General features: G+C 38.0%; 1 protein-coding gene across 1 annotated transcript; it reads right to left on the bottom strand.

The window, feature by feature from the left end:
- Positions 1-51: 51 nt before the first annotated feature.
- tec (tec protein tyrosine kinase) lies at positions 52-21,301 on the bottom strand. Its single transcript, XM_015011697.2, has 18 exons — positions 20,951-21,301; positions 13,832-14,035; positions 12,535-12,639; positions 11,784-11,865; positions 9,942-10,070; positions 9,626-9,669; positions 9,365-9,543; positions 8,391-8,456; positions 7,073-7,127; positions 6,799-6,881; positions 6,188-6,321; positions 5,338-5,412; positions 5,042-5,213; positions 3,847-4,063; positions 3,706-3,770; positions 3,515-3,633; positions 2,455-2,612; positions 52-1,421 (listed from the first exon to the last, which is right to left on the bottom strand). Exons 2-18 carry the CDS (start codon positions 13,967-13,969, stop codon positions 1,338-1,340), a joined length of 1,905 nt encoding a protein of 634 aa, XP_014867183.2. The 5' UTR covers positions 13,970-14,035; positions 20,951-21,301; the 3' UTR covers positions 52-1,337.
- Between the last annotated feature and the right edge of the window lie 559 nt (positions 21,302-21,860).

Genomic DNA, 21,860 nt, shown 5'->3' on the forward strand with positions numbered 1-21,860 from the left:
CATCGTTACCATGGCAACGAGGATAAACAAACGCACTGAAATGCTTTGGGAGTCTGTTAAAAAAAATTTATTTATTTCAGTTAAGTACATTCATAAAGTTGAAACTCATACCATAATGTATATGTTCATTTTGAGGTTTTATGGCCCAAGGATAATACACATCACACATTCAGTGCAAGTAGACCAGTAAGAAACTGTACTGGGAGTTGGGGCTCCTTTTGCATGAATTACTGCATCACCAGCAGATGACATGGAGCCCCGAAGCATCACTGACTGTAGAAACGGCTCTTCATGACAACATGTTGTTGTTATAAAGCATAACTGTTATACTGTTATAAACATGTTATAAACAATATGTTGAAACAATCTGATTAGCAACAACATGTCACGTTAACAAAAGTCTGAAAAGTTAAACTTTGTTTTAGCATATTGTTACAAAGCATTGATATTCTGCTGCAGCAACAATCTATTGTTATAAACAATATTATAACAATATGTTGTTACAAAGCAACATTGTTATAAACAATAATGTTGCTTTATAACAATGTTAAATATATTACAAAGCAACATTGTAACAAAGCAACATACTGTTATTGTAAGACATCAATGTTAACAGCAATATTGTTGCAGTATAATCTGTTACAATGTTGAAACTATGTTAAAAATATTATAAAACAATGTAAAGCAACATATTGATGCTTTATAACTCACCATTAAGATTGTTTATAACACTGTGTTATAAAGAGTGTTATAAACATGTTTTACACACCACAATAAGATGAAACAATGTGTGATAAGTCTAAAAAGCTTAAACTTTTTTCCCCCCAAAGAAATGTCCAAAACTGGATAGTTTAAACCACTGGCAGGCCACAAAATTTATTTTATTAAAAATGCAAAAATTAGTTATATATATATTTTTAGGTTTAATTTAAGTGATGGTTTCACATGAAACTCAGTCTGTGCTGCAGTTAAACCACACCTCGACTTGTGAGTTTCTTTACTTTCAGTAAGAACTCCAACAAGTAGAAGAAATAAAGCTTAGTAAAAAAATATTTATTTCCCCCCAACATGTTGAAACGCCTGGCTAAGCCTCCACAGTCAGAGAGCGTCGCTCAGTTCCCGGTAGCCGTCCTGAACCGGGTTCAGCAGAGACGGAGCAGACGTGGCCGGTTCCTCTGGACGCCTCGACGCTTCATCGCGTTAAGCAGCGTTACTGTGCAGAATGCTGTCCTCCCATTTGTGGCTTTAAAATATAAATATGTATATACCACAGAGCCTTTAGAAAGGTTACGACAGCAGGGTGTGTCTTCAGCGAGGATGAGGAGGAGCCTGGATGGTCAGCATGAAGAAATACCGTCGTCCTCCAAAACGTCTGAGAGCATCAGGTAAAGCTGAGAGAAAGACGGACGCTCCTCCGGTCTCTGCAGAGAGAAAAATAAAACTTCAGGCACTTCCTCTAGAAAAGCAGAGCAGAATCTGGAACTCTTAAAGGGCCGGTATGCGTTTTCTAACCACATTGAGCCATTTTATACAACAATAAGGTAACTGTGTTGCACCAAAATGGAACAAGGCACCAAACTAGTATTTTTATCTAGTTTTTAGTGCAAATATCTCAGAACACTTGAAATGAGACACATTTTAACTTGCAGGTAATTTTTCAGCAAAAAAAGGAGCTTATTTTAGTGTGAAATATTCACTATCCAGTTAACATTGGTAGAAGTTTTAACTTCCACCAACGTTAAAACTAATGATGTAGTTTTACAACTAATGATGTAAAACTACATCATTAGTTTTACCAAATAGAAAACAGGAATGTTGTAAAGGAAATAAATAAATCTGTTTTGCCTAAAAAATATTCCTTTTATCTACAACAATAAAATAAGTCTCTTGTTACCGTTTCAAAGTTAAGCATTGAAATAACAGAACAGACCACCAGATGGCACTATATTCAATAATGAATAACGATTGCTCTGGAAATAAGACCTTTCTTCATCAAAAATACAAATATATTAGTGCTAATTTCCATCTTCACTCCATAAAAACAGAAAAATCATGCAATTAGTACCACTTACAGATAGCAGTGTTATACATATTGTAAAAAGTATATTCAATAAAAAGGCAGTTAAAACATAAAAACTCATCTCACTTCTGTCGTTATGTAATCAGGTAGAATCTTCTCATTGACAATAGTCAGAATTTCTTTTTAGATTATTTTTTTAAACTAAAAATATATCAGATTATTTACTTGAATGCATATATTTTTTGTTAACTCCATGTTAAAACTTTCTCCAAAGGAGTGGGCCAAGTGAAAAATCCCTCCACCAGCATGTAATTTGTGCCGTTTGCTCTGTGAATCAGACGCCAAATTGGAACAGGACATAAAATCAGTAAAGCAGTAAAATGTTACAGAAAGAGGCTGAAAAGGCAGATATCCACAGTTTTCCTTCCACTTACGTTGTCCCAACAGAGCTGCATGATGTCGTACAAGGCGGGCGGGGCCATTTTGGGCCGGAACAGCCGATGGCCGTTGGTTACCATGGCAACCACTTCGTGATTGAGACTTTGGTCGAACGGCATTTGGCCCTCTGTGAACACCTCCCACATCAGCACGCCTGGACACACACAAACACGAGCGTGTTAATGTCTTCAAATGCTCTTGAATGTTCTTAAATGTTCCTGTTTTAGCTCATCAAACAAGTTTTAACATTAAAAAAAACAAAATTTGTTGTCAAATAATTATTTGGTTTATTAAACTATCAGAACCCAACCAACCCAAAGCTTTTGTTGTATTTTTCCAGGTTTTGTTTGTCTGATGATAAAATAATCTGAAAAACGGTGGTGGGAACACCATCGCTAATCTTCCATTAACAGAGCTAAATTTTCATTTAGCGCTTTTGCTAACTTTGAAAACACTTAGCACACTTAGCTTCTCCTGGACGAATTTATTTAGATAATTCTAACACTAATTCACTTTTCTGTTTTGTAAACTTTCACTTGGATAAAGTTCAACATCTGTGTTGACGTTTTTGTTATTAACTGTTAAGAATTCTTCATTTAGTTATAAGTTTATATTCATGCTCTTATTTTGAAATGGGAGACGTAGCAGATTCGTTTCCTCTCATATTCTCTTTTTCCCCTCCAGTAAATGTTTAAAACTACAAACATACAGGAAATAAAACACAGACAGCAGAGAAAAATATATAAATATAAATAAAATAAGGGTAAAAGAGAACATGTAAATTATAATGTCAAATTTAAAGTGGTGATTGAGGGTGTATATATATTTTAAACTTTAGTTAGCACTTTAGAATTAGCTTCCGCTAGCTTTACCATTAGACTCCTCTAGTCTAGCACTAGTTTCTGCTAGCTTTAGCATTAGCTTCCTCTAAATACCATCTTGGTTTGTTGTTTTAGAGTTAGCAGAAGTAATGTTGACTCATTTAAGGGTGAGTTTCTCAGCTCTGTATGGGTGTTGATGTGTAAATGTGTTGCTATGTGGTTCAATCGCCCTCACCGTACGACCAGACGTCCGACTTGCTGCTGAACTTGCAGTAGTTAAAGACTTCAGGTGGAGACCACTTCACAGGAAACTTGGCGCCTTTGGTGCTGGTGTACTGGTTGTCCAAGACGTATCTGCAAAAGGAGCGTTTAAAGACCGCAGATTTGTTTGAGTGATATGAAAATAATCAGAATATGGAGTCATACCTGGCCATGCCGAAGTCAGAAACCTTCACCACCATGGCGTCGTTCATCAGGCAGTTCCTGGCCGCCTTCAGAAGATAAACAGCCCATAAATGAAACAGCAGCAGTGGGTTAGCCCCAATCAGAACCAGTGAAGAGCCGTACCAGGTCTCGGTGGATGAAGTTGTTTGCCTCTAGGTACTCCATGCCTTCGCAGACGTCCAGGCACATTTCGAGCAGCGACCCGGGGCTGAAGCTGCCGCGCCGCTGCCTCAGGTAGTTCACCAGGCAGCCCTGCTGCATGAACTCTGTGACGATGTAGATGGGCCTCTGCTGGCTGCAGACGCCATACAGCTGCACCAGCTTAGGGTGGGACAGCTTCCTGGAGAGACGGCAGGAGAATGACCGGACCGTCAAAAGAAAATCCAGGTTTTTGGGTTCATTCACACCAGTCCTGGTCAGTCCGCTCTAACTGAACTCCAGTTTGTTTGCCAAGACTGTTCGGTTCAATTGTCTGTGGTCTCTGATACGAACTCTGGTCCACTCAAAATCACTGTCTCGGTGTAGCTGAAGTGAATTCTGATTCATTTCAAATCCATATGTGAACATTAAGCAAACCAGAGCCCGCTCCACAAGCAGGAAGTGGGCTACAGCACAGGGCATTCTGGGTAAATACAACCAAAACAAACACACTAGTCTAGTACTGGTGGGAGAGATCATTTGTCCATCTTTTACCAAAGATGGACAAATAATACAACTGCTAAAATCTGAGGCTACTCCATCTTTGTTTTGAAAGTTACGCTGAGTGGCTGCATTTCCATTACAAATGTGCGTAAAATTTGTAGATGTCCCACTAACGTCGAACAAACACTATTTCGGAATTGCTGTGTTTCTGTTAAATAAGAAACAGAATTAAAATCACATGTGTGTTTAAATCACATGATGTCATTAAAAATATGGCATGATCCTCCAACTACTTCCTGTTGTCGTCTTCTTCATGGTTTCTGCCAGTAGTAACATCCGGTTGTTGATCATGTGACTGGTATGATGCGAAAAAGTCATTTCCATTGAAGGACAGCAAAATAAGCCAATTTTGATTAAAAAAAACCCACTTCATCATAGCGTAAAAACATTTTAGAAAAAGAAATTACTTTTCCATTGAGCCAAATTTATTTTCCCACCCACTTTGGAAAACACTGGAAATAAGGGTCTCCAACCCAACTCAAATCTTCTTTCTTTGAACAAATCTGATTATTACAAATGTTTTTAGTTGCAGTACCTGTCATTAATCACTAGATGGCGACAATTTAAGAGTACACCACTGAAGTAATTCTAATTTTGCTCGTTTTCTCGTCCTTACATCATGAGTTTGGCCTCTTCGATGAAGTCCTCCTCGTACATGGCGCCCTCCTTGATGGCCTTGATGGCCACCTTGTGCTGGGACCTCCACATGCCGAGCCTCACCTGGCCGTACTGACCGCTGCCCAGCTCCTTCATGAAGGTCAACTCGCTCGGGTTGATCTCCCACATCTCTGCAGATACAACAGATCCAGGGTTAGACGAAGAGCAGGAAAATACTGTAAAATACGTCAACTAAAGTCTGAAGTAAAGGCCTTCAGCGCTTTAGAAAGATTAACAATAATGGCTGCTACTCACCGTAGCTGAAACCCGCAGTCGACGGACCTGACTTGTCCTGCTTTCCTACAGGATATCTGAGCCTGGCAGCAAGACCTGAACAACAAATAATTCACACATAAATTATCTGCTATTCAAATACTTAAAGGGCAGTAATGAGTATTTTCCAGCCACATAGTGACATTTTATAGTACAGTCAACTATGTTGCCTTTAGTTGTTATAAAAATGCTACATATATCAAATATAACAAAATAAATTTGACTGCAATTCAACATCTTTAAATGGGGCCTGTCTCTTTAAGAAGATCCTGCTCTGTCTAAAACTTCGCCTCCAGGAAGTCATCCCAGCATGGCTCCACCGTAACGTTTTTACCAGCGTTTCACTGAGAAGCAGCTCCTATAATGAGCTCAGCAGATGCTCATTTCCACCACGTGTTTGCCAATTGCTGCTGGCTAGTCTGAAGGAGCCAAGTTGACTCTAGGACGCTTTGAAATTGCAGCTGGGAGGAGGAGCTTCGGCCTTAAAGGCGGGGCTACGTCCACCCAGGCGTTTTGCACAGTTGGATTATTGCCATGGAGATTAAAGGATTTCTCAAGCAGTCATGAAATAATCAATGTTGTAATATGATGTAAAGCTGAAAAAGTTAATTTTACATGACACTGCCCCTTTAAGAATTAAATCCTCTCTGTATCTCACACCAAATTGTATTGAAACTTTGAGTTTAATTAAACAGCTACTCAAAGAAAGAAAATAGAATATAAAGTTTAGATGTAATGTTGGTGCTAAGTATTGGTTAGCATAGCATGAATTTACATAGAGATAACATTGGTTAGCGTCGGCTAAGCTCTGTTCTGCTGGGTTTTTTGTTACCGGCTCCGTTGTGGCTGTGGTACTCGATGAGTTCAGGGATGGAGCTGAACAGGTGTTTCTCAGCCAGGTAAAACTTTCTGGGTGTGCATCGCGTCTCTTTAATGTGATAATGTTTAATCATTGGACCTCCTTCCCTACAAAACACAACAAAACAGCAGATCAGAGGGAGAAATAGAAACAAATCCATGTTAAACTGAAGCCGAAACATTTGGTCTGTAAGCAAAACACAACGTGGGGAGGAAAACTATCACTGCATATCTTTTGCTATGTGTTACAACGGCCTAGTCCAAACCTACAGCTGGGAGCCTGAGGTAGATATTGGGGAGCTAAACTTCGGCTATGATGTAAAGAAAAATGGTTGAAATCTTAAACCAGTCAAGACAAAACGCCAATATTAATACTCAACACAACTGAGGTTTGGTTTAGTTAAAATGTTTAATTTTAATTTAAAAAATTGGCTAAATCCAGTCAAATCAGGGGTTTAAAAATATCTGAAAAGCTAAATTTTAATTATATTAACCAACAAAGATTTTGTCAAGAATCTAAAACAGACAAAACCAGCAGAAGCCAGTTCTTTAAAAAGTGAAATTAAGGCTAACATGGATTATTACCCAGATCCAGATTTGGTGTAAAGAGAGACGGTGTAAGTAGACGGATGGCTGGAGTCTCTCACTATGAAGGCTCCTTCTTTATCCTGCAGGGGGCGACAAACACAAACAAACCAAAAATATCGGTCATTTTTCTTTAGCAGACAAACTGCTTGATATTTAACTGATGAGATTTAAATAAAAGCTTCTGCGTCTGAATCAGTCATGTTATGAAGGTTTACATTTGATAAAATATTAAAAGTAAAGAAGCAGAAAATAAATAATAATAAACACTGACCTCCTTCCTCAGCAGCTCCTCGGCCATGTTCCTGTTTACGCCCTTACTGTACCATCTGAAACAAACATTATAAGACTTTTATCACTTCTAACCCTTAATCTGAGAGATTACCTTATTTGTAATAAATGTCAACCTAAATGTGACTTTTATTTTTTTTTAAATGCATGACAAATTCAAAAAGTTCTTGTAGCCTTTACAGTAGCACATTAAAAGCACAATAGTAATTTAGCTGCACTGTGACTTAAAAAAACATCAAACTGTGCAGCAAAAAACATATTATTTGTAAATAATTCAAATGTTTGCAAATTCTTACAGCAAATCTAACTTGGACATCTGAAATATGTAGCAGAAATGCTACCTGGCGCCCTATTGGCTGGAGTTAGCAAACCAGCCAATCAAAGAGCTGCATTTATTTTTCCTTGGCGCTGACTGGCTGAATCCTCGAAGAGCGGAAATAAAATAAACAGTAAACGTTAGCTTCTGCGTTACCTCTAGCGGTTTCTACAGCCTGTATTAAAGCATATTAAGGTATATTTGGTGTTTTTAATATTAAAATAAGCGGTTATAAGCGTTTTTAGAGGATAATTAAAGTATTTGCAGGCAACTGTGGTTCCTACTTCTGTCTATAAAGGAGGAAAACGTTTTAGCATCCAGATTTAGCAACAAGAAGGAGGCATGAGAGAGTTGGCTTATCCTGGGCTAGCTCTGTATCTTCTGCTTTAGATTTAAACGACTGGACAAACTCAACACTTTACCTCTCTTTCTTCTTCTACTACTCTCCAATGTTGAATTATTTGCAAACAAAGTTAGTGCTAACCTTGTTTTTGTCAGTTAATTTTCTCCTCATGCTTTCATTGTGAAGGGACAGATTTAAACCTTTACATATTGGGAGAAAGGTTGCTTGTAGAAACAAAACATTGTTTTTAATCGCATCTCCTGGTTTTATCCTGATCAGCTAATGAAATAAATTCTCACTGAAATTTTAAAGGAAAACGTTTAGGATGAGAGGGAAAATGCCCTCTCACAATGTTAAATAATAATTTTTAACAAAAACCACATGTGCAAAACCTGCAGGCACTCCTGCTGTTACTTCTACATCAGCTGGAAATAAAAATAAGTTTCAGTTTAAGCAGAAACAGTCATTAAAGTGAACATTTACATTCATTACATAAAGAAAATCTTCATACTCGATCTTTCTTTCACTAAATTTATGATCGGTGCGAGTTAGTAAAGTTAATGACTGATGAAAGCTGCAGACGTTTAGATTAAATCAGTAGCAGGTTTCAACTTTGAACCAGGAAATATTTAAGCCACTTACGCGAACTGGACCAGGTTCCCAGATGTTTTCTCCGTCACGTAGTTACTCGGGATGTAGCCTTCCTCCCTGAGAAACAAACCCAAAAATCTACTTTAAAAAGTACAAACAGTGGAAAAAAATCTAGTTTATTCTGCACAAAGTGTAATTCCTTACATATTTAACTGAAAAACTGATTAATTTAACCTCTTTCCCTACTGAGGCGTCCAGCTCTTTATATTGAGATTTTACACTGCAAAAACATAAAACCTTGCCAAATAGTTTTGGTCTGATTTCTAGTGCAAATATGAAATGAGACAAAACTTATAAGTAACTTTTCTGTAAGATAAGGAGCTGCTTTCTATAGCTTGCTGATGAGTTTCTTTTAAATTAGTTTTGTCTTATTTCAAGTGTACTAAGATATTTGCACTGTAAACGAGAGAACTACTAGGTGAGTTTGTGTTTTTGCAGTGCACACGCCTGAAAAAACACCTGGTTCTCACTTCTTGTGAAAACCAGGTAGATTACATCATCTGCATCCTTAACAACAAAGTTCTAGTTTTACATTAACTAGCTTGAGCTGCAGGGTCGGCAGTAGAGCATGTATCCATTTGTGAAAAGCACTTAGCTATGAAAGGTGCTAAACAGAGTTTACTTTACCATCCCTACTGCAGCACAAATTATGAGCAAATTTACCCACAGATAAGTGAGATGTTAAATTTGTCGAGGGATAAAGTGACAGGAACTACATTTGTGACATGAATAGAACGACTTCACTGAGATACTTTTATCATGCTTGGTGTGCATGGCCTAAATCACACAAAGATTTACAATAAAAATATTTAGATTTTTTAAGTGGAAAAATATGACCCCTGATTGCTTTAACTTGATGATTTTGGCTCACAATGTAAAAATGGTGGACATTGAAAAGGTTCAGCCAAAATGGCGGACAGCTAAAGTGTTTTGCGTGACCTCTGCTCCGGTGTGCGACCTCTCACCCGTACTCGTTGCGCGCCCTGAACCAGTTGACGTCACATTTCTCCAGGATGACGTACTCTCCGCCGCGGACCAGCTTCAGGTCGTGCGGCTCCATCCCTGGGAAGTCGTAGAGAGCCACCACCACCTCCTCGTCATCCTCGTCTTCGTCCTGCGGGACGGGAGGAGGACGGGGCCGGCGCTGCGGACAGCAGGACGGAGTGTTTGCGTCAGCGTCTCTGCTGCTCCTGATTCATCGGCTGCTGCTCGATTTGTTTACTCACCGTGTTTTCCTGTCCAGGAATCGGAGGCAGAGGTTTTCTGGAAACTAGAAGAAGAGGAACAGAAACCGTCAGTGAAGCAGAAAGTTTCAATGTTTCTGTTTCGTCTTTACTGGCTGGATCACTGTGACCTTTGACCTCAAGCTGAATGGTTCTCAAGAAGCTTTAAATGTTACACTTATATATAGATAACATTTTTCCTTCCACTCAACTTTTTATGAATATGCATAGAAGCGCGCCATATCTGACTAAATTAGTTGACTGACTGATGACGCTGCGTCACACTGAACAGGAAGTGACATCATGAGGTGGGTCTTACTGTCTCCTAACAGGTTGTACTCCTCGCAGCCCGGCGCCTGTTTGTCAGCCTGCCGACAGCAGAGCCAGACGCCCTCCAGCCAGAACTGGGGGTGAAACTTCAGCAGCACGCCTGCGTTGTGTTGGATCTCTGGAAGCAGCAAAAGAACAAAAGATTAAGTGAAGGAAAAACTAAGAATAACATTGGATTTTTCTGCTGAATTAATAACTTTTTGCCTTTATAAATCACTTTTTCTCATTGTGTGAACAAATTACGTAGATATAAATTTAGTTTCATGCTTAGGGTTTGATGTCGAAACAGATAAATTGACCGACTGCAGCGGATCTGTGTTTGAAAATCAAACCAGATCAATCTGCAGACAGAGGGTCCACTTCCTGCCGAGATAAAAAGAAAGAAAACGCGACAGCGCAGTGGAAACAGAGGGGGCTGCAGAGAAACCAGCCTCAGCGTGCGGTTCGAAGTGTGAAAACGTTTCAGGGCATCTGCTCTCAACGCCATTATCATCAGAATGTGATCAAACAAAAACATTTTGGAGGTAAACAGAACCTCATCCGGTCTAGTAGCTGCAGAACAACGGCGTCCATTACTGCCCAACATCAGGGGAGATTAAAGGTGACCCATTATGCTTCCTAACAAAGCAAAAGTACTTGGTAAGATTTTGTACTTTTGCAGCAGATGCTGTACATACAACTTAGAATAGCTCTACGGCCTAAACAAAACATGAAAATAATTTTTTCTGTAACAAATCATTCAGACCAAGCAGCTTTAACGTGTCTTTTCACTTTAAATCCAAGTAAGCTGCTGCTGGCCACGCCCCCCAAACTCCAAATTTACACTTTTACATTAAAAATGGCTGCAAACAGATGAACCGGTACAGTTTCTGGACGATAAGTCAACAACAAAACACTTTGTCTTTTCCACCAGCCATTATACAGCTGACCAAGTGTGCTGGAGTTCCGCGTCGGTTGCTAGGTTACGGGTGGAATTCTGCTGGGATTGCTAGGTAACGGGTGGAATTCTCCTGGGATTGCTAGGTAACTGGTGGTATTCTGCTGGGGTTGCTAGGTAACGGGTGGAATTCTGCTGGGGTTGCTAGGTGACAAAATGGTTAATCTTCCAAACACCAAAAAAATAAAAAAGTAGAATAGAACAGAATATACTTTATTGATCCCGAAGGGGAAATTGATTATTAGTAAACAAGCTAGACCTTCCAAGATGACCGATAAAAGATGTAAAATATATATATTTTAAATATATGCATACATAAATGTGATGTAGGTATTTCAAATATGACTGAATATAAATAAATAAATAAAGTAACATTAACTAAAAAAACAACAAAAAACAGCTAAGTGATTTTTTTAAGCGCCTGTGTTTTTAGAAGCAGATGAGACCAAAATAAAAGTACAAAAAGGGACCAAAAATATTAATTTTGCATAATAATCCCCCTTTAAACTTTTTTTTCTGATTTCCAACAGCAGCCTGGCAGATGACTTAATTGACCAAATATCTTAGATAAAATCTACAGGAAAAAAAATCCATGAAAATAAAATTTTTTCACCAATGATTTGGAGTCAAGTTCTGAAGAAAAGTCCAACGTTACAAAACTGCTGATGAGAGCCGATGGGAAACAAACTGATGGATGAAAGAGTGAATTTTCTTTTTCCAAACTTATCCAGACCTGGAAAACACTTGAATCAACTTCCAGGCTTTCCCAGGGAACCTTTACCCCCTGGCATCGTGCCTCTCTGTTTTAAACCACTGGAGGCAGCCATCTTGGTTTTTCCCATGACTCATCTGGTAAACTTTCAGTTTGACTGGTTCTTGTTTTTATTGACCCACCATGTTTGAGCATCAGGACCCACAGAGATCTGCTCTTCTGACTGGGAGCGAAAACATACAGCGTGTTGGTATCGTACACAACCTGGACACAAACACAGAAACATTCAGGAAAATTTGGTAAGATGTGGTGAATCTAAAGAAGTTTTGGTCCAAACCGTCAAGTTTTGAACAAAAAAGGACTAGAAATGTTCTTGTTCCTCCTCAGCAATAAACTCAACATGCAATACTTTAAACAAAGTAGTGAGACTTGATGGTGGAAAAAGATGTGTAAATTATTATATTATTTTTAAAAGGAATACTTCTAAAACCAGTTTAAACTTTAAAAGTCACTCTTTCTTTTATGGAATCGAGGAACTGGGGAAGGAATGCAGATTAAAGTGACAACAAGATAAAAATCCTGGAGAAAGCGACTCAGCAACAAACTGGGAAAATAAAAGTTAAAATGTAAAATAATAAATCCAGTTAACAGAGTTCGGCATGTTTACGGTCAGTTTGTCTGACCAGGAAGCTGTGAAGGACGGAAAAAGGACGTTTGTAGGTAAGAAATGTGTGGGAGTGACTGCAGTTCCTCTCTTCAATGAGCCGAAACGCTGATCTGCAGGTTAAAGCAGCTGCGGCTCGGCTCTGCCAGCAGCCGGTTTTCTCTGATTGTTATCTTGGCGCAGACGCATGACGCCTTTTCATCTCCAAACGTGATGAGAACATCAGTTTTCATCGTGCTTTAGCAGAATGCTGCGTGTTTTTGATTTACCTGGAACGGGTATTTGTTCTGGCAGGGGATAATCCCACCTCCATTCTTCACGATTTCCACACATTTGATGCGACTCAGCTCCACCGAGCCCCTCTTGAACTTCTTCTGTTGGTGGAAAAAATGCGTCAGAAATGCTTTTTCTGTTTATTCACACTAACATGTTACTGTCAGTCGACAGACAATTTGGTTTCTGAGCTAGAGTTTATCAGATGAGTAATAAGCAAACGCTTGTTTCATTTCTTTTTTTTTTTTTAACTTGATGATGATGATACCTAAAAAAAAAGAAAACTAAAACTGTCATTTCCTCTAGAACAGTTTTTGATTTGGTTATCTGCCTCACTGTAGAGACATGTGGGCGTAAAACTGAATTTCTCTCAAACCAAACTGCATGCGAACTGCAACTGTACAGTAAAATACAAATGTTTAGATGAAAATGGAATCCTTTTAAATCTACATGAATAATTTCTGCATAGTTTTATGTCAGATTTAGGCTTAAAATAATATTATAGTTGAAGCTGAACCTTCAGAAACACATAAAGACAACGATAAAATCAGTCTTCTGTTGCCTTCCAGACCTCTCAGGTTCTGGTTCTGGCTCTGCATCCCCAGAACCAGAACCAAACACAGAGAAGCAGCATTCAACTTCTATGCACCACAAATCTGGAACAAACTTCCAGAAAACTGCAAAACAGCTGAAACCCTGAATGCCTTTAAATCTCAACTAAAAACCCAGCAATAAATGAAACACTAACCAACATTTTGAAGTGTATTTGCTTGATGACAAACACTATAGATACACTGAAAAAAACACAAAATTGTACCAAGTAAATGTATCTTGTGTCTACTTCAAATATCTTCCTACACTTAAAAGAAGACAAAACTAACTTAAAAGTAACTTTTCAGAAAGAAATAGTACTTTCCATCAATATCAAGGAATTGTTTTACTTCAAAAGCTCCTATTTCTTTCTGAAAAATTACTTTTAAGTTAGTTTTGTATTCTTTTAAGTGTAGGAAGATATTTGCACTAGAAACTAGACCATAATACTTGGTAAGACTGTGTGTTTTTGCAGTGTACAGGCTACATGTGGGCCTGTCATGATAAATTTTCCTGGACAATAAATTGATCCAAACTTCCTACTACAAACTTAAACTTGTCATGTGATTAATTTATTTTGTACTGTGACAGGCCAGCTATATGTTCACCAGATTTCTATTCAAACTCAAATCCTGTGTTTGTGTGTAAAGCTGAGCTGCCACCATGTTGTTGTTTTTAAGTAAAGCAGCAAGGAACAGAGACCTCTGGTTTCCCTTCGTAGTACGTCAGCCTGGTCTTGGTGAGGACAAACACTCGTTCCTTGTAGTTCAGAGGCGACGTCCTTTTCTTCTGCTGCGAACGCTTGATCAGCGTCTCCTGCAGTAGCTGAACGGCACTCATTCTGGCTCCACCTGCAGCATCCGTCCGTCAGTCCGTGGCGCTACGCTGCGAAGGGACGGAGCTGGGCTGAGAGGAAATACGACAGCAGTGACTTTAAACGTCAAAAATGGCCTAAAGACGCATCGTTTCTGGAAAAATATGAATCTTTGACATTCCAACCTCGACTTATAAAGTATTTCATTAGCATTTTATGTGACATAAATTAGAAACGATATGTGTTTTCTGGGCACAGTGACATTTTGTAACATAATTAACTATGTCACCTTCAGTTCTCATTAAAATGCTGTGTATGTCAAATATGATGCCTTGAAATTGTGCTTCTGTCTCTTTAAAGGGACAGTATCATGTAATGATGTTATTCTCGCATCATAAACAAACTGGAGTGATGACTTGATTCCCTCATGCATGTTTGAGAAATCCTTTAATCTCCATGGCAACCATTCAGCTGTGCAAAACGCCTGGGTGGACCTAGCCCCGCCTTCAAGGTGAAGCTCCTCCCCCACACCGGTTCCTTCAGACTAGCAAGTAGTAACTAGCAAACATCTGCTAAGCTCAATAAAGGAGCTACTTCTCAGTGGTAAAAATGTTGTTAAAGGGTTAATAGAGAAGCAATGTGACAACTTCCTGGGGGTGGAGCTTAATGAAGAGCAGTAGCTTCTTAAAGAGAGAGGCCCAATTTCAAAGACATTAAATTACGAATTTGAGTTTCTTATAAGTCATATTTGATATAGTTAGTATTTTTATTACAACTGAAGGTAACAGTTATTTGATTGTGCTATAAAATGGCTGGAAAATACAAAATACTGTCCCTTTAAGAAGAACCTGCTCTTTCCAACATCCTGCTTTAGTGACGTTATCACAGTCTTAGCAGCGTTTCAGTTTGTTTTGGTCAAGTTTTACACAGCTGACTGGTTGCCATGGAAATGAAAGGGTTTCTCAAACATTTTGAAGCAATCAAAGCAACACCCCAGGTATGTTTATGATATGAGAATAACATTATTACATAAAGTCAATTTTACAGAATCTCAGAAATAAATATAAACATGCTGTTTTTAAAAACTGGGAAGCAGCAAATATGAAGATGACGACGTTCTGATCAGACGTGACCAAAGTTGAGTATTTTTGGCTTGGATGCAAAATGTTGAAATTAAGAAAATTTCTTCGTTGCTCATCATCATCTCAAAAAACCTATTGGTCCTGACAGAAAGAGCAGTTCAGCAGGAAAATGACATTAAACCTACAGTGATAGATATTAAATTACTTAAATCAAAGCATATCCATGTGTTAGAATGGCCTAGTCAAAGTCCAGCTCGAAATCCAAGTGACAATCTAAAGGAAGATCTAAAATAAAGTAACGTTTACATCGCATTTTGAAAACAAAAGTGGGGAGAAACATCTGTCTCTCAGTGAAAATGGTAAAAATATTCACTGAAAAAAAATTCTTGCAGCTTTTAAACATTTCAGCCTGGAAATTCATGTTAAACTTTCTCAGATTTATTTTTTTATGCTTTGAAAACCACGTCCACTGTCGCCACATGCTTGCTCAGGAGGAAGAATAAACCGGCAAGTTAATGACCGAGTTTCCTTAGAAAGAAAACTTGTTGGCAGTTGGAGAATAAACAGATTTTACAGGATTAATTATCTGTTATTTGTAAATAAACTGAACCCGTTTGTCAGAAACCGGCTGGGTTTACTGTGAATTGTGCTGCTAACATTCACTGAAACTTGTTCCTCCAAAATTAGTTCCACAAAACCGAGACAAATGGGTCGGTCATTTATAGAACTGGGTCAGCGTGACCAGAAAAACCTTTGAGAGGAAATCGTTCTGCACAGACAGAGAAGGAAGAAAACCTCCTGCAGAGAAAGAAACCGGCTCCTGAACCAGAACTCGAGAAGTTTTCCTTAAAAGTCGACCCGGTCCGTGTTCGGCATCAGCTTCTGGACCGGGTCTCACTTTTGTCTGTGTTCTGGACAAATGCAGCTAAATGGGACGTTAATCTGCTTTGATTTTTAACAATTTCCTCAAAAACGAAGTCACATTTTGGAGAACATTTATAATCCTTTCTAAAAAATGGGACACAAAAATCAAAATATTACAAAGAAAGCAGATGTTGAGTATCGGGATAAATTTTACTGGATGATAAAAAGTCCCAGAAGTTTTTGCGATAAACAATAATACTGTTATTTGAGACCTTTTTCAAGTCACATAATGGTAATAGTAATACAATAATATGACAATGTATTAGGGAAATTCTGGATAGAGAAAAGGAGTAAATTTTCTCAAAAATAATTCGTTTTGCCAAAATAATTTTAGCAAAATTATTAGGAAGTCTCTGGACTTGAAAAGTCAAAAATGTGCAAGAAAAAAAATCTGAAATTTTTGAGATTAGTTCCAGAATGTTTTCTAGAAAAAGTTTTTTATAACTTGAAGTTTTTTCTCAAAAATTTCAGATTAATGTCAAAATTTCTGAATTTTTTCCAGAAGATTTTCAACTTTTCAAACTATGAAATTTCCTGATAAATTTCTGAGATTAGTCTCACAATTTCAGAATTTTTTCTAACAAATCTTTGACATTTCAGACTCAATAATTTCCTTTATTTGCCTAGCAAATTTTTGGGATTAATCTGAAAATATTTGAGTTTTTTGACAAAAATTATTATTTATTTCTATCTACAACGGCTCTCGATAAGCAATCAGATCCTCTCAAAGATCAATAACCTTTATATTCTAACAAACGTGTAACACTGGAACTAGAAGCCATTAAAATATGCAAAACAACATCAAAAAACAAATAATGGAGACAGAAGTCTGTAAACTAATTTATTCTTCAAAAAAAGGCAAATTGAGACCAAAGCACATTAACTAACATTGTTCTAAATGCACCAGAACTGGACAATTTGCTATTTTCCAGCTTTTGTACCTTAAAATCTGGTCGGTTTTCCATCTTGAACTTCCTCCATTTTGGTTTCAAAGCTACAAAATGTCCCTGAGAAAATAAATCTCACTTATATGGTCACCGATTTCCCGTGAGTCAAGAGCTGGTGACATATTTCCTACTTAAGGATGTGAAAATATTCAATCGCATCCGGGGGGTCAAAGGTCGCAAGTGCCAACTGAGGAGGCGGCGTTGACAGATCCAACCAGAGGAAAAGTTTTCAGTTTAGAGTCACTTTTCACACGTTTACTCCAGATCCAACAGAACCAGTTTCACTCCAACAGAACCAGTTTCACTCGCAGAGTTTCCACTGGATATAATTTATGCAAACTGAAATAAGTCGACATTACTCATATATTTACTAGACGATAAATCGTCCCAGAAGTTATCGCGATAAACGATACACTGCAAAAACACAAAATCTCACCAAGTAATTTTGGGTCTAGCTTGAGTATCTGATAACACTGGAAATAAGACTAAACTTTTGGCATCTTTTGGCAAGATGTAGGAGCTGATTTTAAGTTTTAAAAAAATCCTTAATATTGATGAAAACTGTTTGTTCCATTGGAAGATAAATTCACTTACAACAAGAAAAAAATGTTTTGTTACAACTTGAATAATCTGCCAACAGAACCTGAATTTCTTTCCCAATTTTAAAGAATTATTAACTTAGAATAAGCTCTACATCTACTGAAATTTATTTGTAAGTTAGTTTAGCCTTATTTTTAGTGTAATCAGATATTCAAACTAGAAAATTCTTGGTAAGATCTTGTGTTTTTGCAGTGTACTGAGTAAAAGGGGTCCTGGTATTGGGCCTTGCGGTACTCCGTATGTAATGAGACGTTAACCGGAACAAATAAATCCCTTTTCCTCATTCTAAGAAATTATTAACTTAATTTCTTAAATCTCAGTGAGAAGTTACGGGAAAGTTAGTCACTTCACAAAAAAAAGACAAAAGGAGAAACTAGATAAATATGGGAAAGAATGGAACATGAAACATATGTAACCTAAAAATCATCTGTAAAAATCTAAATAATTAGAATAATAATGCATATTGAATGTAAAACTTTGTATTTGCACATTGTGGATTTCATTGTTTGCAGATGATATTGCGATATATTAGAGAGTGCAGAGAAGAAACTCCCAACATAACCACACATCTATAATCTGAATTATCTTGACATTTTACCCCAACAGAAGAAAGAACGAGACAAATCGACCTTTTGGCCTCCAACTCAACGCGATTCCAACGTCCATCAGCGCCGCTGATAAGAGAGAAACTCAATTATCACTTCCTACCTCTGAGAAAAATGTCATTTCTAGGTTTATCAACATGACCATCAGTTTTTTATTCAGCGGGATAAAAAAAGAAACGCATTTCCTCAACAATAAGGACAGATAAGCAGCAACCTCTGCAGCCACCAATCACATTTAAGACTTAAAATTAACCAAGCAGAAGTTGTTACTTTTACAGAATTGATGTTTACTGAGAGGAACTGAAAGAGAATGGGGTTAAAGCGACAGCTGCGTTACCATAACAACAACAAATCTGAATAAACGTGCCGCTCAGAACCGCAGCTCGGGCCGGCAGAGACCCGGTAGCAGCTCAGAACAGGCTGGAGGAAAAGGAAATGCATTTTTTAAGTCTCCAACAGGAAGAGCCAGTTTTATACTGATAATATTCAACTCCAGAAACACTTTGAAGGGTTTTTCCTTTAATTCACCAGAAATTAGTCTGGATACTCGTCTCTTTTTTAAAAAACAAACAGGAAAGCTTTGATAACTGTTTGGAGCAAACTGTGAATCTTTTTAGGTCGATGCCAAGTTCTGAAACGGAAATTACTGTTGCGTAACAAAATGTATTCATGACTAACTGGAGTTAGTTTCAAGAATTTCTCCAGAACCTATGACTGAAACCGATGCGTCAACATCCCAAATAGACTTTAACTCCCATTTCTGGAACCAATTTTACCTTTTAATGCAATTTGGCTAAAATGTGCAAAACTTCTGCAGAAAAGAGCTGAAATCCTAACATTTGCATATAATTATTATTCATAGTAAACAACGTGGCTACGCAGTTTTTAAATCAGGATTTCATTCATGAAGGGAGAAAAAACGTTGCTCTATATGAAAACCTAATTGCCCTCTGAACTGGAAAACCGGTTGTGCAACGATTGGCAGCAACGGTTGCCATAAAGTTATTTCAGGAACTCAAGAGTTCAAAGTTGTTAAAAATGTTTTGAAATTCAATTTAAAACACTTTATCTAAAAGGTCATTAAATGTTGTTATAGCTCATATAATCTGAGTTTCTTCAAACAGTTGTTGTGGACAGCTAAGAACTTACAACAAGAAAAAAAATATACTGACTGCTCCAGTAGAAGTCAATATCGCAGCGATTTTGAAGAACCCTCTGACTGAAGACAGTCTGATGACTTCCTACCAGCTCAGTGTTCAGGCAGTAGACATGATATTCCAAATAAAATAGAAAAAGTCCAGGATGACATCATCAGCTGTTAGCTAGCTCTGCTAATCCTCCTCCTTTGCTTTTGCCGTTCCTCTCTAAATGTTTCTGCTTCCCTGCATCCATGAAGCTCCTTTCATCGCCCCCAGGTCATAGTTCAGATATTATTTGAGATGCTAATGAGCTGCTCCCAGTTGTAAAAACACCACCTTGTTGCCACAGTGACGCATAACAACAGCCCAAAAGTAAAAAAAAGAAAAGTGAGAGCAAAGATCATTCGGGCTGCACAGAGTCCAGAACCGGAGGGAGAAATCGTCACGGAGATCCCAGCGACCATCCAGAGGCTTTCTGGACGTCTGAGTGTTTCTGAACTTCAGAGGCCGTCTTACCTCAACGCGCAACGTTAGTTTGGAAACATTCAGTCACTTAACTGCTGAATCCATCGTTGGAAAACTGACCTTTGCACTTAATCAGGCTTTTTTTGTTTAGTTTTAGATATGATTGATGATTTGAAACTTTTAATATGACAAAAATCTGGAAAAATGGAACAATTATCTGAAGCATGTGTCAAACTGAAGGCGCGGGGGCCAAATATGGCCCGCCAAAGCTATTTATGTGGCCCTCTTGACTCTCAATCAAATCAAAGCAGTTTTTATCTTTATAATACCAAATTAAGCAAATGTGAAGATATATTAAATATTAAAAAATAGTTATTGCAGCAATTTATTAAAATTTTAACAGATTTTTAATTGGTTTTATCAAAATATTCTGGTACAAAATGCATTTGACACCCCTAATTTTACAGATTAAATATTTAAAATACCCAAATACAAGCAAACATGGGAGCAAAGATGAGATAAAATAGGTCATAATTAATCTGTTAATTGATGTAATGACCATCTGCGGCGGCAGCCATCTTGGACTGGGCATGAACTTGACAATCAGTCACAGGAACCTCGGAATAACTGAAGCGTTCACCTGAAACCAGCAGATCCGCTCAAACATCACGTTCTCCTCTGACGTCATCAGCAAATACACCTTTGTCGTTGTTTTTGTTTACACATTTTTTTTTTTTTAAAAAGTCATATTTCTGTCATTTAATGCGGAGGAAATCCAGAGTTCCTCAGCCAGCTGTGTTTGTGTTAGCAGCATTTTTAAAGTTAATTATTTTGGTAGAGATTCATAATTGCTCAAATCTGCGTCGTCGAAACAAGTTTTTGATTAAAAACATTTAAATAAACCGTCTATGGAAGCCACGGTGCACAAGTTTGACTAAAACGTGTTTCCGACAGCACTTGAACGCAACACCGGCGTGTTCGCACCTGTCCGCAGGTGTTTTGAGTTTACATTCAGACCCGTTTGCAAGCAGAAACAGGAAAACAACACAGCAAAGCTCGTTGTCCGCACCCTGGATCGATGCCTCTCTAATTGATTATGTCTCTTTCATTGATGTCAGATCAGACTGAGTGATTTTTAAAGTTCTGATTCTGATTTGTTTGGGTTTTCCACGCCGCCAGCGTGCGTTCAGAACCGAACCGGCCGGGTTTTCTCGGGCTGTGAAGCGGTAAAATGCTCCGTCTTACCTTGACGCGCCATGCTCCGGGTCGCAGCCGAACCTCTGGCCCCTCACGACGCCGATGTGAAGCAGCAGGATTGAGGAAATGAAGAGGGAGGGAAGGGGGCGGACACGCAACGCAACGCACTAAAAAAAAGAAAGAAAAACTTCCTCCTGTACACATGCGCCACCGCAAAGTCACATAGACCGAGAGGAAAGAGGTCACGGTGTGAAACTGGGATGATGGATGGAAAATAAGTGAAATTTACACAAAATGGAGATTCGCTGCGAGAAAGATGTTCGTTATAAATTTACCAGGAGGTCAAAGTTTGATAGAGGATTTTAATTATCTATTTATTGTATAATTAATTTATTTTCATATTGTTTCAACATTATTTTCAACATTTTATTCTTGTAATATTTTGCATTTATTCTTAAAATATGACTTTTCTCGTATTATTTCAAGTTTTTTCTCAAAAAATGTGACTGTTCTGGTGATATTATAAAGTTATTCTCATAAAATTATGGCTTTATTTATCCAAAGATATTTAAGGAACTGAGAGTTTTATCAACCACCTTGTTGAGTTTATATAAAACCAACTATGTTTAAACATCAACAGACTAGTGGTAATAAGTAGCCTAAAGATCAGCTTTGTGGCCAAATATCTCCAACCCCAACATCTGTCTTTGCAGACCAACAGGAAACCTTCACTCTCCCACCATCCTGCAGAGGTTTCACTTCTGTTCCTGGAGATTCAGCTAACAAGAACTTCCCTGTCTGACCTCACTGGGCCATCAGATTCAAGATTTACCAACCAAACCAAAAGCTACCATGAATATTAGCTGTTATTTTAAAGAGACAGCTCAGTTTTTGTTTATTTTGTTTGTTTTTAAGTGCGACATTCAATCTCCTATCTGCGGAAGGAAGAACCTAGCAT

Source organism: Poecilia mexicana, unplaced genomic scaffold, assembly GCF_051168715.1.
Source record: "Poecilia mexicana isolate PSO_F unplaced genomic scaffold, ASM5116871v1 scaffold_18, whole genome shotgun sequence".
In the NCBI taxonomy this organism is placed as follows: Eukaryota; Metazoa; Chordata; class Actinopteri; order Cyprinodontiformes; family Poeciliidae; genus Poecilia; species Poecilia mexicana.

What these genes read in the sequence shown, in the direction of transcription:
- tec (XM_015011697.2), bottom strand. Translation starts at nt 13,969, where the DNA reads ATGAGTGCCGTTCAGCTACTGCAGGAGACGCTGATCAAGCGTTCGCAG. An exon ending in GGTCCTGATGCTCAAACATG is followed by an intron (nt 10,071 to 11,783) that starts GTGGGTCAATAA and finishes TGCTGCTTCCAG; the next exon opens with AGATCCAACACAACGCAGGC. An exon ending in GTCGGACGTCTGGTCGTACG is followed by an intron (nt 2,613 to 3,514) that starts GTGAGGGCGATT and finishes GTGTGTGTCCAG; the next exon opens with GCGTGCTGATGTGGGAGGTG.